Source organism: Pongo pygmaeus, chromosome 4 (assembly GCF_028885625.2).
Source record: "Pongo pygmaeus isolate AG05252 chromosome 4, NHGRI_mPonPyg2-v2.0_pri, whole genome shotgun sequence".
NCBI lineage: Eukaryota > Metazoa > Chordata > Mammalia > Primates > Hominidae > Pongo > Pongo pygmaeus.
The window spans coordinates 58,287,154-58,304,265 of NC_072377.2; the positions used below are offsets into that span (position 1 = coordinate 58,287,154).

General features: G+C 37.0%; 1 protein-coding gene across 2 annotated transcripts in view; it reads left to right on the forward strand.

Annotated features, from left to right (window-relative positions):
* The window catches only part of ITGA2 (integrin subunit alpha 2), a 115,007-nt gene that overhangs the window by 65,166 nt on the left and 32,729 nt on the right, over window positions 1-17,112 (forward strand). For both annotated transcript variants that reach the window (XM_054489139.2, XM_063664813.1), the window contains 9 exons: window positions 502-616; window positions 782-909; window positions 3,555-3,703; window positions 9,580-9,730; window positions 10,026-10,191; window positions 12,041-12,117; window positions 13,886-14,024; window positions 14,914-15,059; window positions 16,799-16,942. In XM_054489139.2, coding sequence (XP_054345114.1) covers window positions 502-616; window positions 782-909; window positions 3,555-3,703; window positions 9,580-9,730; window positions 10,026-10,191; window positions 12,041-12,117; window positions 13,886-14,024; window positions 14,914-15,059; window positions 16,799-16,942 — 1,215 coding nt within the window. The remainder of the gene's footprint in view (window positions 1-501; window positions 617-781; window positions 910-3,554; window positions 3,704-9,579; window positions 9,731-10,025; window positions 10,192-12,040; window positions 12,118-13,885; window positions 14,025-14,913; window positions 15,060-16,798; window positions 16,943-17,112) is intronic.

Here is a 17,112-nt window from a genome sequence, read left to right on the forward strand (position 1 = left end):
AACAATATTATATGGCATTTGCTATTTATCTGGCATTGTTCTTAGTGTTTTGTATCTATAGACCCATTTAATCTTTACAACAATCTTAAAAGATAGAATGTGTGATTATCCTCATTTTACAGATGAAGCACCTGAGGCCCAGGTAAATGAGAGACAAAAAGTGAACTTGCATGCATTCTCCTCCTTGGTGTTCTCTGGAAGGAAAGCACCTGTTTTATCTCACTTGTTGGGAGACCTCATAGGCTCCTCCCTTCACTGACACCTGCTCCCAACAGTCTCGGCACTCCTCCTCCCGCAAGGCTTGCCACTGGGCACAGAGCACCTGCCACCTTCTCCATCACTTCTGCTTTCCCCAAAGGCATTACTGACTCATTGGTTTTGAGTTGACAATTATTAGTATCTTAGAAAAGAGTAGAGATGATTTCTGAGCTCCATAATGGAGAGGTAGAAGGTTAGCATTTTTCCTGTGTTTCCATTGATTGTTTTCTCATTTCTTTGAAGACATGTGGTCCTCTGTGGGCACAGCAATGTGGGAATCAGTATTACACAACGGGTGTGTGTTCTGACATCAGTCCTGATTTTCAGCTCTCAGCCAGCTTCTCACCTGCAGCTCAGCGTAAGTTATTTATGTGCAGATGGTCTGAGCAATGCCTTACAGTTAAAGGAGGGGGAAAAGGTTATCAACTAGTGGCACCCAAACCCTCCTTAAGTCTCATTTTTATATGGCTGTGAAATGTGACTTACCTGTGGAAATCTGCTTCTTTCTTCTTTTCCTGTGTAGCCTGCCCTTCCCTCATAGATGTTGTGGTTGTGTGTGATGAATCAAATAGTATTTATCCTTGGGATGCAGTAAAGAATTTTTTGGAAAAATTTGTACAAGGCCTGGATATAGGCCCCACAAAGACACAGGTATGGCCAGCAGAAATGCATAAACTAACTTATGGCTTTCTTTCTGAAAAAAATATTGTTAGCTATGAAGTCTTAATTTTTATATTTGCCAAATTCCCATTTTAAATGCATTTGATGGTAGTTTTTAAAGTTAATTGAAACTTTTACTACATTGGGTTATTCTACCTATGGCTTTGCCCGATGCTGGTCTTTTGACCTTAGAGTTCTATTTCTGACACAAGCATTAAAGGTATGGGATATAACTTTTTTTTTTTTTTTTTTTTTAAGACCAAGTCTTGCTCTTGTCACCTAGGCTGGAGTGCAATGGCACGATTTAGGCTCACTGCAACTTCTGCCTCCTGGGTTCAAGCGATTCTTTTGCCTCAGCCTCCTGAGTAGCTGGAATTACAGGCTCCTGCCACCACACCCAGCTAATTTTTGTATTTTTAGTAGAGACAGGATTTCACCATGTTGGCCAGGCTGGCCTTGAACTCCTGACCTCAGGTGATCCACCTGCCTCAGCCTCCCAAAGTGCTGGGATTACAGGCATGAGCCACCATGCCCGGCCAGGATATAACATTTTAATCTTTCTTTAGTTTCCTGTCTTTCCCTTCTAACCCATGAGTTACATTTTAAAATTCAATATGTATTTTTATGTCCATTTGGACTAATAATTAATTTCTTTTGTTTATTCCTTGCTAGTAAAACAATTATTGAATTCTGAAATTTGTATAAATAAGTCACTAAGCATAGTTCTACCATTTATGATAATATTTTATAGTTATTTATCATATTCCAGTTTAGCTTGCCCTTTTGCCTACAGAAAAGGTCTTTTCAATAATTTTATATAGCTCTTTATATTTTAAGAAGTCTTTAATTTGCTTTTACATCTTGAGGTAGGCACCTAAAGCTCAATAGTATTATTTTAAAGTTCAGTTTCTGGTTTTGGATTTTTTTTTTCCTTTCTGATTGAATCTGCCATTTCCTGAGCCATTCTGGTTATAGCAGTATACTGAACCAGTGTCAACCCGGACCAGTTCACTGTTACTAGTGTATGTTCATGGATTGCATCTTATACTCTAATGTCCAACATCTAATACAAATTGTTGACATATTTTTCCCTAAATGCTTTCCAGCTATCTTTATTGAAATTTGCTTTTCTGCTTTCCTGTTCACTATTATAACATGTTGTTATATGTTTCCCCCATTGAAATTGCTTTTCAGTACCAAGAGTATCTCAATACCCACAGAAGCTTTGGAAATTTCCCTGTGGGCATTTTCCAGGACATTCTGCTAAATAAAACTGCATATAGCACTGGTTTCCAGCAAGCACCACTCTTAAAGCCCCTTATAAGTTTTCATATGTATCTGCTTATTTCCTGTTTCTAAATGAGTTACCCTTATAATGTGACTAATTTTATTTAAGTCTCCTATATAGAATTCACAGTCTTCCTCTTTTGTGTCTTCCTACCACAGTGCATCTGATTCCTCTCTAGAAGTGGTTTAACTCAATCTCTTTTCTTACAGCCTAAATTTGACCTTCCTGTAAGTTCTAACCTACCACATTTCTTTAAATCTTTTTTCTTCTTTTTCACACGGAAGTCCTGGGGCTCTGTCATGGGATTACTACCGTCTTCCTCTCATATTAGACTTTGAAATTCTCAGTTATTTTTGATTCTTTCCTCCCTCTCAAGTCTTACATCCCTAGAGAAAGGGGTCCAGGAATATTATATTTCTCACTATCTTCCCAGTGCCTAGCTCACTGCCCCCTTGGCAAAACACAGCAGATGGAACTCAGAAATCCAGTCCTCACCGCTTCCACCTCCTTACATACTGACCTGTATTTCAGAGAGCCTCTTATTGCCATTCAGAGATCCCTCACTGCCACTCCTGTTCTGGAAAGCCCATCTCCTAGGCTTAGAGGATGATCTCAATGCCTGCAAACAAGGACATTAACAGAAGGGTGTGACCTTGTTGATCTCTAGGATTAAGGAATGCTCCCAAACATCTTGTTCAGAAATTCTCTCAAATAAGATGCTCTCCAGCGGCATTTTCTCTGAAAGCCAGAAACTCCCTGCCCCATATGCACATATAGCATCTTCTTTCCAGTGTTGTTGAAGCCCGCCCGTAATAGAGGAAATCCAGCACAATAAATAGACCTCAATTGACTACACTGATTAGGAGCACATTGGTTTTTGTTGTATTCAATTCTAATTATTTATTACATCGTTACTATCCTTTGATGAGATGTTACTTTTCATCTGTGATTGCTTATAGTTGTTCGCGAGCTTCTGTCCATTGGTAATTAGAAAGTTTATTTATATCAAGTTTAATCTTCCTGTTAAAAACAGTGTTCTAATAGTCATCCATATTAAAATATTATATGGCAGTATTAAAAACTACAAATATTACTCTTGGGAATCAAATCATACACTGTAGCACATCATCTTTCTTGGCAATAGTACTGCTGTTGTACACTGATGGCCTCTAACAGAGAATAAATCATTCCATTGAAAGAAAAGTAACTATCGAGAACAAAGTTGGAAGTGATGCCTTAAAGCTACCGGCCCATGTCTAAATGTACTTTTGATTTTTATTTTATTGGTTAAGTAGAAATTATTTTTAATGTAATGACAGCCCATTAATAAATGTCTCCTCTTTTGAAGGTGGGGTTAATTCAGTATGCCAATAATCCAAGAGTTGTGTTTAACTTGAACACATATAAAACCAAAGAAGAAATGATTGTAGCAACATCCCAGACATCTCAATATGGTGGGGACCTCACAAACACATTCGGAGCAATTCAATATGCAAGGTAAGTTTTGGTGCTAATAGGCCAATGTTTTCATAATATAAAACATTATATTTATGTAATAAATAAGAAAAAGTAAGGAAAAGACAAAAATAATATACCTGGTACCTAACTTAAATCAGAACTAATAAAGAAAAAAACACCAGCGCATTCTATGTCTTGAATATTTTGGGAAGGCAGTTGGGAAAGTTAAATCTTTGATTTTAGGGTATTTATAAGATATTACATGATGTTTAAATGAATTTATATGAAGTAAATGAAATGAGAAGACCTTAGATTAAAACAGTAGGAAATGGGGCAATCTGTCATAATTTGTTAATATTCATCAGAGATTCAGACAAGTTGAGCTCATGCATCTCTTGGTGCGAATTAACAAAGGCCACAGAATCTTAAACATACAAGTTTAAGTTTATTAGGCTGATTACAATCAGTGGGAAATGTGAAATTATAACTATACAGGACTCTCTTGATTCTTATCTCAATTTCTCTATTTTCTCAGATCCACTGACCTTTCTCTTCACTCTATTTTTTATTTTATTTTTATTATACTTTAAGTTCTGTGATACATGTGCAGAACGTGCAGGTTCATTACACAGTATACACATGCCATGGTGATTTGCTGCACCCATCAACCCATATCTACATTAGGTACTTCTCCTAATGCTATCCCTCTCCTAGTCCCCCACCCCTTGACAGGCCCCAGTGTGTGATGTTCCCCTCCCTGTGTCCTCATTGTTCAATGTGCTCTCATTGTTCAACTCCCACTTATGGGTGAGAACATGCAGTGTTTGGTTTTCTGTTCCTGTGTAAGTTTGCTGAGAATGATGGTTTCCAGCTTCATCCATGTCCCTGCAAACCAGATACCTTCATTCACAAAAATGCTAAACACACTCCGGTTGTTAAACAAATTAATGAGAACAACAAGCTTGCCTTCCCTTAAACCTATTCTCTCTCTTTGTCTTGTGCATTCCTTATTTTCACCACCATAATTCTTTTTGAAAAAAGCAACTCTATTCCCTCTCTCTACTTCCTTGAAACTTAACAGTTCTGCCACTAGATAAGCATGACCCTCTTCATCCCCCAACCCCGTGGTCCCACCTCAAACCTCATCCTTTCTGGCTCCTCTGAACATTTGATAATGATGAACATACGCTGCTATTCCTAACCAAGTTGCCATGACACCACAAACTTCTCGAACTCCTGCCAAATTCTTTTGCCTCTTCACTAGCTCCTTTTCCTATTTTTTCTTCACTAAACAGAGCCCTCTCTTCTTTACTGCCCTTCTCCTGTAGAAATTCTATCCACTGTCATGGCATCAGCAGCAGCACTGTTGGGTTATCTCATTGCTATGTTGTCAGCCCTACACTCTCTCCCAAAACTCACACTGGCATCTAGCTGATGCTGAATATTTTTATTTGGAGTGTTGGCTCACTTACCAAATTCAATCTGTCCCACACTGGCCTTATTCTTTTCCCCACCACTCCTCATGAACTTGCCATTTTGATTCATGCCACTGTCTTTTGCCCAGTCATTCGAACTAAAAATTTGGTTTCCTTTATTCTTTCCACTCTTCCTTACGTCACACATCTGGTCAGTGGCCACATCCTGTCATTTCTATTTCTGCATTTCCCATTTTATCTGTCTTCTTTTTCTGTGTGTGTATTTCAGTTGCTACTTCCATCAACTGGTGACAATCCCAAATGTCTCAAAAGCAGATTCCCCACAAGAGAAGATATGATTGGTTTGGTTCATCATTACTGTCTCTATTCAGGGACAATAAAGGTTTTTTGGGCCAGGCCATCTCATAAGCTGCTGGCCAGTCAGTAGGTCAGCTGCCATTAGGTGAAGCGCCCTTCCTGGATCCAGCAAACTGGACTAAAAGGACAAAGAAGTTGAGATGAAAAATGGCCTTCCTGGAGTTAGAAACTGCAATGGCCCGGTTTTCAGCAGGGAAGGTGGGAGTGGCATTTTTCCCTGGAAGGAGCCTGGGGCCCTGGCGAGCTTTGTTCTCCGGGACAGTGGCCACTGTCCATTGAGGAAGGATTTGCCTGGCTTTCATCATCTTTCAAAACTTTGGTTTTCTCCCTTATGCCATTGTCTATCTCCCTCTTCCCACTATTTCCCAAGCTAACAGGTTTTAGTCTGCCCGGTGCTAGGACAATCACCCAACATTTTACTCATCCCTCCTAGAATGTAATTGCCTGTCTCTCTCTCTCTCTGTCTCTCATCTCTTTCTTTAAAACATTGAAGATAATCTGAAATTATTTCAGTAAATGTTGCCATGTTTTCATTCACCTCATTTCATTCAATGCCTACAGTTGTAGTTTATTGTTTTAAGCACTGTGGGTAATTAAAACTAAATGAGACGCAGTTTCTGTCCTCAAAAACCTTAGAATCATACATGAAATTTACAGTGTATCATGAAGAGTGTGTGACACTCAAAAAGGATCTGATGTGAATAGTGTAATTCAAATTTGGCCAAAAAATGCAGAATATTTTCTGTGTTTCTATAGTCTACATTATAGAATACAAAAAAGATTTTAGGAAATGATATGCTCAGTTTTATAATAAACTTAAACTCATATGTTTAAGATTCTGTGGCCTTTGTTAATTTGCTCCAACTGATCCATGAGCTCAATTTGTCTGAGTCTCTGATGAATATTAACACGTTATGACAGATTGCCTCATTTCCTACTGTTTTAATCTAAGGTCTTCTCATTTCATTTACTTCATATAAATTCATTTAAACATCATGTAATATCTTATAAATATCCTAAAATCAAAGATTTAACTTTCCCAACTGCCTTCTCAAAGTATTCAAGACATAGAATGCTCTGATGTTTTTTCTTTATTTGATACTATCTATTAATTATTTGATACTGTCTATTAAAATTTGAAATGTGTGTATCCTGTGTCCCAATAATTTTACTGCTAAGATTTTATCCCATTTGAAAAAGTATGCCAAGATATATACACAAGGATATTTATTACAGCCTTACTTGTAAAACTCAAAATTGCCTAAACATCCAATAATGGGGAACCGGTTAAATAAACCAGTCTTCCTTCATATGGTCCTCCAAATAAAATATTATGCAGACATTTAAAAAAAGAATGAGACCTTCATATATATACATGTGCTGATATGGAAAGGTCTCCATCAAAGTGAAAAACAACTGTTTAGAATATGCCCTCATTTGATGCAAAGGCATAAGAATGATACAGTGGACTCTGGGGACTCAGGGGGAAATCGTGGGAAGGGGGTGAGGGATAAAAGACTACAAATTGGGTTCAGTGTATTCTGCTCAGGTGATGGGTGCAAATCTCACAAACCACCACTAAAGAGCTTATTTATGTGACCAAATACCACCTGTTCTCCAAAAACCTATGGAAATAAAACATTTTTTAAAAAAGAATATGCCCTCATTTGAGTAAAAGTTTAAGGGGTAGACTATGCCTGTACCTATATTACATCTAAATAAAACATTTTCTAGAAGGAAACGCAAGAAACTGATAATGGTGCTTACCTGTGGAGAGGGGTTTAGTGTCACATTTGGTTTATACCTTTCCAAATACTTTGATTTTTTTTAACTGTGGATATCTATTACTTTAAAAAAAATAAGTATTGAAAAAGTAAACACAAGCCTAATGCATAAAATTTATAACAAAAATATATTTGCCTGAATGGTATTGCCTAGGTTTTCTTCTAGGGTTTTTATGGTTTTAGGTCTAACATTTAAGTCTTTAATCCATCTTGAATTGATTTTTGTATAAGGTGTAAGGAAGGGATCTAGTTTCAGCTTTCTACATATGGCTAGCCAGTTTTCCCAGCACCATTTATTAAATAGGGAATCCTTTCCCCATTTCTTGTTTTTCTCAGGTTTGTCAAAGATCAGATAGTTGTAGATATGTGGCATTATTTCTGACGGCTCTGTTCTGTTCCATTGGTCTATATCTCTGTTTTGGTACCAGTGCCATGCTGTTTTGGTTACTGTAGCCTTGTAGTATAGTTTGAAGTCAGGTAGTGTGATGCCTCCAGCTTTGTTCTTTTGGCTTAGGATTGACTTGGCGATGCGGGCTCTTTTTTGGTTCCATATGAACTTTAAAGTAGTTTTTTCCAATTCTGTGAAGAAAGTCATTGGTAACTTGATGGGGATGGCATTGAATCTGTAAATTACCTTGGGAAGGATGGCCATTTTCACGATATTGATTCTTCCTACCCATGAGCATGGAATGTTCTTCCATTTGTTTGTATCCTCTTTTATTTCCTTGAGCAGTGGTTTGTAGTTCTCCTTGAAGAGGTCCTTCACATCCCTTGTAAGTTGGATTCCTAGGTATTTTATTCTCTTTGAAGCAATTGTGAATGGGAGTTCACTCTTGATTTGGCTCTCTGTTTGTCTGTTATTGATGTATAAGAATGGCAAGGACTTCATGTCTAAAACACCAAAAGCAATGGCAACAAAAGCCAAAATTGACAAATGGGATCTAATTAAACTAAAGAGCTTCTGCACAGCAAAGGAAACTACCATCAGAGTGAACAGGCAACCTACAAAATGGGAGAAAATTTTCACAACCTACTCATCTGACAAAGGGCTAATATCCAGAATCTACAATGAACTCAAACAAATTTACAAGAAAAAAACAAACAACCCCATCGAAAAGTGGGCAAAGGACATGAACAGACACTTCTCAAAAGAAGACATTTATGCAGCCAAAAAACACATGAAAAAATGCTCACCATCACTGGCCATCAGAGAAATGCAAATCAAAACCACAATGAGATACCATCTCACACCAGTTAGAATGGCAATCATTAAAAAGTCAGGAAACAACAGGTGCTGGAGAGGATGTGGAGAAATAGGAACACTTTTACACTGTTGGTGGGACTGTAAACTAGTTCAACCCTTGTGGAAGTCAGTGTGGCGATTCCTCAGGGATCTAGAATTGGAAATTCCATTTGACCCAGCCATCCCATTACTGGGTATATACCCAAAGGACTATAAATCATGCTGCTATAAAGACACATGCACACGTATGTTTATTGCAGCATTATTCACAATAGCAAAGACTTGGAACCAACCCAAATGTCCACCAATGATAGACTGGATTAAGAAAATGTGGCACATAGACACCATGGAATACTATGCAGCCATAAAAAATGATGAGTTCATGTCCTTTGTAGGGACATGGATGAAATTGGAAATCATCATTCTCAGTAAACTATCGCAAGAACAAAAAACCAAACACCGCATATTCTCACTCATAGGTGGGAATTGAACAATGAGAACACATGGACACAGGAAGGGGAACATCACACTTCAGGGACTGTTGTGGGGTGGGGGGAGGGGGGAGGGATAGCATTGGGAGATATATCTAATGCTAGATGACGAGTTGGTGAGTGCAGCGCACCAGCATGGCACATGTATACATATGTAACTTACCTGCACGTTGCGCACATGTACCATAGAGCCTAAAGTATAATAATAATAATAATAATAATAATAATGAAAAGGAAATAAAATAAAATAAAATAAAACTATTAAAAAAAACAAAAATATCTTTGCTCTATTGATTCATACTCATTAATTCAACTTTCTTAGAAGAAAAGAATTCTAAGGAATACTGGGATAAATACATGCACACATATACACGCATATGCCCTGACACACAAGACATTGTTTTTAATGTCAAGCAAGACTTACATTTGTGTATGTTTCTCTACAAGCTACAAATGGAACATTAAATATGTCGCCAGAGTTAATATGGAGTTACAATAGATTGTATTTAAAGAAGCTAGTTTCATGTTTCTATTTTAAACCAGAGGTTCTCATATTAACTTCGTATTTTGATAGCAAGTCTTTATTTAATTTTATCTGCCACAGAAAATATGCTTATTCAGCAGCTTCTGGTGGACGACGAAGTGCTACCAAAGTAATGGTAGTTGTAACTGACGGTGAATCACATGATGGTTCAATGTTGAAAGCTGTGATTGATCAATGCAACCATGACAATATACTGAGGTTTGGCATAGCAGTAAGTGGCTTTACTTTTTACTTGTCCTGCAGCTGTTGGGTAAATCTTTCTTTATAGCATCACTTCTCAAGGCTGCACTTTCCCATTGGCTGTTCATAGTTGAATATAAAAGAAAGTTCTTACTCTATCTCTGCTTCTTGATGATTTTCAATCCTGTCTACTAAATAAAGGGTTATGGAAATGTTGCTTGATTTGCTTTTCCAGAGGGACTATTGTGTTCAAAATAGACTAGAATGTACTCATAGGGAAAATGTACAGCAGTAATGACTGTACATTCTCTTCCTCTATTTTCAAGGTTCTTGGGTACTTAAACAGAAACGCCCTTGATACTAAAAATTTAATAAAAGAAATAAAAGCAATCGCTAGTATTCCAACAGAAAGATACTTTTTCAATGTGTCTGATGAAGCAGCTCTACTAGAAAAGGCTGGGACATTAGGAGAACAAATTTTCAGCATTGAAGGTAAAAAAATAACCTCCTTTCAAGAATTTTCTTTCAAAATGTTTAATTGTTTATTATCACATATTTGCTTTATCAATGTTAACTTGTATACCATGTATAAAAAGAGCTACTACAATCAGTAAGAAAAATGGATGAAAAACATGAATAGTTTATAAGTGATAAAATACAAATGATTGATAAACATAAGAAAATATTCCCAATTTACAAAGTATATTTCTAAATACTTTCAGTAAGTATTTAAAAATATAAATTAAACCAACAATATGTTTTTCCTAAAAGATGACACAGAATAATAATGTTTAATCCTGGAGAGATTATCAGGAAGCAAAGAAGCTCATACACTGTTGACAGGATGATAAATTGTTATGACTTTTGGGGGACAGTGTATTAATATCTATCTATTAGAATCATAAATAGTTTTGCCTTTTTACACTGTGTTATATAAGTTCTACAATTCTTGAATTTGTTTACAGTAAGCATATATATTTTTAAAATTAGAAAAATACAGCAAAGATTTTTAATAGTTCAGTTTTTGAGGAAGCATTTTATTTATAGGACCTAAAATAATTTACTTAGGTGGCCTTGGAAAATCTAGTTAGTGCAGAAAGATCACGTGTTCAGGAGCTCACTGTGTGGGGGACTAGCACACACTTCACAGTTGGTTGAAAGAAAAAAAAACACATGACCCAAATCCTAGTTTTTGATGGTTAACCCAAATAACTCTTTGCAATAAAGACCATATGTTATTGGAAACCTATGTATCAGGTACAGCCTTAGAGTCTGGGGCTAAAGAAATTGCATAAATTATTCATTCATATATGATTTGATTATCCACTGGAATTACCCAAAAAGCTTTATTGCTTCTTCAGTATTCCATGGTGCTTCAAAGTTGTTTAAATAACCATTTAAATCCAGTGTACTCTGAGATAACACAAAATCACTAGGCTATCCACACTGATAATTGTATTTGTTTGTAGTGGAATGAATGAGAACAATTGCAATCTACAAGCTAGCTAGAAATGATTTTGAGCATTATTTGCTCTTACGGACTTTGGGGAGCATTATTCTATTTTATTAAAAATTATCTCTACTCATCCTGTGTAAATTATTTTATCTTCTAAATAAGACTATGTTGTACAGTACAGTTTGTCTTCTTTTCTATATTAAAGTGTCAGTCCAGTAATTTAGCTTCCTTTTTGTGAAGATTAGTGAAACGTAGCCATTTTGATCACACTGTATGAAAAATAAGTACCAATTGCATCTTACAGTGTTAGTGACAGAGGCAAGCACATATACAGAACCAGAATAAACTTCCCAATTGGTAAAATTCCTACACAGTCTTGAATTCTGACTCCTAATAGCTAACTCAATTATCTCCCAGCAGTCTTCACTACAGATCAATTGCCCAGCCCTTCCAACTGCATCTGAGATATGTGTACATTATCAGTACCAATATTTCAAAGCTAAAAATTCAGTTTCTTAGCTAGTAATGATCAAGTTTTTAAAAAATTATTATCTCAGTTTTCACCTTACCTTATACCCTTTGTTGAGTGTCCTTTGGTATCAAGAACGTCATACATATTCTGCGAAATACATTAATGTTCAATTAAGATTAATGCCAACTTTGAACACTATCTTGGAAGTATTGTTATTTCTATAACCTGCTAGAACACTTTCTTAGTAATTTCTTCTTCCCAGAATACACAAGCTCTGTATTTTGGGGTGAGTATTGGAACAGTGTGTTGTTTTTGTGTTTGTAGGCATGTGTGTACATACGTGCCTTCTTGTGTTTGAAAACTTGATTTGAAATTACTGACAGTAATAAAATTTTTAAAATTGAATGTTCCAGGTACTGTTCAAGGAGGAGACAACTTTCAGATGGAAATGTCACAAGTAGGATTCAGCGCAGATTACTCTTCTCAAAATGTGTGTATATCAGATAGCTTCAAGCCATGTTGTCATTTGGCATAACACTTCCAGACACAGTAGCCTTATACATAAAATGGGAAGACAGCCATCTAGGGATCAGCCCTTCTGATTCCTAGTCACGGTCATTTAGTTTCTTTGTGCTGCTGATTTACCTCTAAAATTTGAAGGTTAATAATGTCTTCCCTTCCCTGTTTCACAGGGATCTTATATGGGGGAAAACTGATAGTATACCAGAAAGTCTTTGAGTACTCCAGGGCACAGACTGTGTATTAACTTAAGGTATTATTCCTGCAGGAATTTTCTTTGAATCAATTAACTACTGGAAATGTTTGTTAAAAACATGTACTCTTGTCATCACCGTCATGGTCGAATTCTGAGTTGTCATAGTATCTTTTTCTAAGAGCAGACAGAAAAGAGTTGAAAAAATAAGGAGGTAGGAAAAATGTGAGATGGAATTGGAGTACAACACTGTCTTTTCAGCTCAGGGAAGTCTATTTCTATCTCTCAGAAACATCCACCTCCTGGGCCCCGATTCTAATTTGAGTCAGGAGGTGAGAGAGATAGTGAAAGGAGGGGGAAAAAAAAGAAAGAGATCCTGGGAAATATTTAAGGAACAATAGGAAGTCAGAGGATTTGATCAGCAGGTCAGAGGACCAAGAACAGCTTGTTTTCTGTCTGGAATCAAAGAAACTGACTTTTTCTGGATCATCAATCCTTAGAGATACTCATAGAAGTTATGGATCTTTCCCTCAGAAAAAATGTAAATGAATCTATGCACAGAGAATTTTGCACACAATCCCATGAGGTTTTTGTACATACGCTGAAGTCCTTTCATGCACCCCAAATCCAGAGTCCCTCAATTTACTACAGTCATTCACATAACTTCATGGTCTCTTATCCTCAAAGTAGAACACATCTTTTCCTTACTTGCTATTTTTCATGGCTTGTATTTTTTAGTCCAACATCTTATCTTTGGTATGTTCTAAGATAGAAGAACAAAAAATTAAAAATAGTGTATCTCATCCTCACCAAATCTGCCTCCTTTGATGATTTATAGCTTTGACTGTTTAGATTGGGTTTCAAGTCAATCCAGAGTAGGCTTCCTCCTTTGCCCTCCCCACAGGGCTGACAAATGGTTATTTTCCTTCCAATAGATTGAATGTCACAGCTAAAGGTGTCTCTTGTAGCTGTGCTATTATCAAATAGATGGAATATAGGAATATACTGGAACATTTGAGAAGGGGTCAGGAAGAGAGAGGAAGAAAGCTGAAAGTAGAATAGGTCAGAAGAGGGCCTCCCGAGCCATGTCTGGGATAGCAGCATCTCCGTCTCTCCTGTGTCAGTACTTCCTGTTTCTCAAGCATGTCTCATATCCGGCTGTGAGCTTTCCTTATAAATATGTGGAGTGAGAGACTCACTTCTGACTCCTTTCTAAAGTTCATAAGGGTTTACCATTGGCAAATATATGCCTTTGAACGGGAAATTTGAAGATGGCTATGTACCTGTCCTGTACTACAGGGTATTACAAAGGTTTGTCTGTATAACATGTCATACTAAATAAAGTCCAAAATAACACAGCCAATGGGAAGGCTTGTTCTCTAGCACAAATATATTAAGACAATTCTAAGATATATCAATATATGTTCATATATATTTCATCATTTTTAATAAATCTAAACAATTTATTTCAATGTTTTGCCTACCCTGCATTCTTATGTTTTAAGGGTAATTTGTTTCAATGATCTTCATTTTTCAATTATTTTAGGATATTCTGATGCTGGGTGCAGTGGGAGCTTTTGGCTGGAGTGGGACCATTGTCCAGAAGACATCTCATGGCCATTTGATCTTTCCTAAACAAGCCTTTGACCAAATTCTGCAGGACAGAAATCACAGTTCATATTTAGGTAAGGCATAGTAATAATTGGCTCAGCAAACTTAAGTTCCCTTGCTTTAAACCAGCTCTTTGTTGAATCTCAGGGTGAGTTCAGCAAAATCCTTGAACTGTCATCTAATTATCATATTTATTACACATATATATGTTGTCTCTTTGCCAGTCGGGCCTTAAGGCATAACTGCTTATTGGAATACTATATTATACTCACTAGTTTCTTCTGGCTGGTCAAGTGGTTGTAATTCCTGGAACATGATTGTGTTCCTCCAAAATGGAAATAGTTCCCAAAAGTCAATACAGTAAGTGATAGTCTTATAGTATTTTAGAGCTCTTAGTCTTCTTGTTCTTATAATAAGCAGCCACTGATTTTGCAGACTTACTATGGGACAGTTCCTGAGCTGGCTAGTCTATCTACATAAACATTTAAATCTTTCCAACAAGTCTTTCAGGGATGTTTTGCCTTTGAGAGATAGCAAGATTAACAACTTGTCTAACGTTCAACAACCTAGTAAGTGGCAAATCCAGAATTTGAACCTCAGACTGTTTCCAAGACCTGTGTTCTTTCTACTGTGCAACACCACCTTTTAAATACATTTATTCATTCGTTCAAGAAATATTCGTTGAATGCCAGGTTCATAGGTGGCTGATGAGGACAGCGTGGAATCTAGAGGCAGTTTTATAGGTAGAAGTCCCACCTACACAGGGAAGTGCTGCAAGTCACAGGACAGGAGCAATTCATCTTAGAAAAAGGAAGACATGTCCTCAGTGATGTATTCAGGAGCACTAGAAACTTTGCATCACATCTGACACAAAAGGATCTCTGGTCACCTTTACTCACTTCTTTTAACCTTATTTTGCTCAGATATTCAATGGTAATCACTCTGTTGCTCCTTCCCATTTAGGTTACTCTGTGGCTGCAATTTCTACTGGAGAAAGCACCCACTTTGTTGCTGGCGCTCCTCGGGCAAATTATACTGGCCAGATAGTCCTATATAGTGTGAATGAGAATGGCAATATCACGGTTATTCAGGCTCACCAAGGTGACCAGGTAAATCTCACTGTTTAGCAGGTGAAATTAATTTTATGGGCAACTGGGCAGATGGGGAGTCAGGTGAGCAGAAATGGAAAACAACATGGCCTGAGTGCCTACTCTGTGATTGGCTCTGTAATTTGAGTTTACTTAGTGTATTCCTTAAATCGTCACAACAATACCAAGAAGACAGCCCTCCCTTTTGACAACTTACTGGGAATTTAGCTAGCTTTCTAAGGTCACACAGCGTCCACTGATTGAGCTGTCATTAAAACTCAGTCCTTTCTGGACTCAGAGGCTGTCCTGTTTGATTACATCCCCTTCATGTTTTTGACTCCCTGGATCAATAATGCATGGACATTATTTAGTTGTGATGGCAGGCACCTAATCACAGCTTTGTAGGTAAGCACACACTAGGAACAAGGATTTGGAGAGTAAACAATGAGTAGAAGGGAGGCATAGCATTATAAGGACTGAACTTTTACATCTGGACCTGTCAGAATCTCATGTTCGTTTTGAAGATTCTAAAAGTAAAACAATTATCTTCTCTGCCACTTTCAGCTGATGGTGACAGTTTGGTAGTCAGACCCTATGATGAATCCCAGATATAGCTCACTACAGCAAAGGTCTGTTGCTAGAGCAAAGGCCAGCTGATTGCTTCCTGTTTCCTTACTAAACAGTTTTGACCCAGGGGCTTGACACATATTTAAAATGAGCATCACTAATCCCTGACAACCAACAAAAAGTGGTTTCCTTCTTTAAGCTGGAGAAACTTACAAAGATTTCTCTTCTCTGAGATTAAGTGTGATCCTGCTGTTCCTATGGATTTTCTAGGAGTAAGAAGATCCGAGTTCTTGACTTCCATGACCACAAATTAGCTATGGTCACATACTTTTCTCTCTTTTTTAATATTTTAAAGAGGTTCTTTTCTAATTTAGAAAATAACAGTGACTGTTATGGAAGGAATCATTTCTTAGTCATTTCTAAATCCTTAAAAAGTGTTCACATAGGCATGCATTGAACATTGTTGAATGAAATGGGATGAAGGTTCAAAGTCTCAGCTTTTCTTATTTTAATTTATCTCCACCTAGTCCTCCTGTCCCAATCTATCCAGCAACTACTTACCTGTCTCATATCATGCCATGTACACTTACATCATCATATGTGCTTTCCCACTTCCCTCTGCCTAGAAAACTCCATGTCCTTCTTACTTTGCAATTTGAATAATATTTTAACTTTCTAAGCCTTCCTGACTCTCCTGCTTTCTGATCACTCAGCCTTTGGGACTTGCCTCTATTACACTTTATTTTACTATAGAAACTTAATTATTTATTCTCCCTGCCTCTACCCCTCCTGCCTTTTGCTACGACAAACCTCACATACCTACAGAAGGTTTGCCTTATAAGTATGTCTTTGACCCCCAGGCATCAGAAACACCTGGAATGCTAATTTAAATTGCTGTGTTCTGGATCACATCCTAGACATTACATCAGAATCTCTAGAAATGGGTCTCAGGGATCTGTATTTCAAAGGCATTTTCTTGGAGATTCTTGTGCACACTAAGATTTAAGAACCAGGTGTTAGATGGTGTTAGAACCTGAGGGAAGGGACTATGCTGTCTGTCTTCATGTTCCAAGCACTTTGCAAATAGTAAACACTCAATTTTTATGTATTGAATGAGCAAGTAAATGTTCAGTGTAATATTAGAAGTATATGAATCCTAGGAATTCTAAGTTTAAAATGTTTTATTACTCCAGATTGGCTCCTATTTTGGTAGTGTGCTGTGTTCAATTGATGTGGATAAAGACACCATTACAGACGTGCTCTTGGTAGGTGCACCAATGTACATGAATGACCTAAAGAAAGAGGAAGGAAGAGTCTACCTGTTTACTATCAAAAAGGTAAAAAAAAAAATTAAACTTATAGTTTAATTTGCTTTAGTACTGGTAATTTAACTTGCATTTGGAAAGAAAAATTTATTATTATTGAATGATAATTTGCACAGATAGTGTAGTTTACATTTCATCATTTTTGAGGATGTCCCCATTAAGTTATGATTTTAAAAATCACA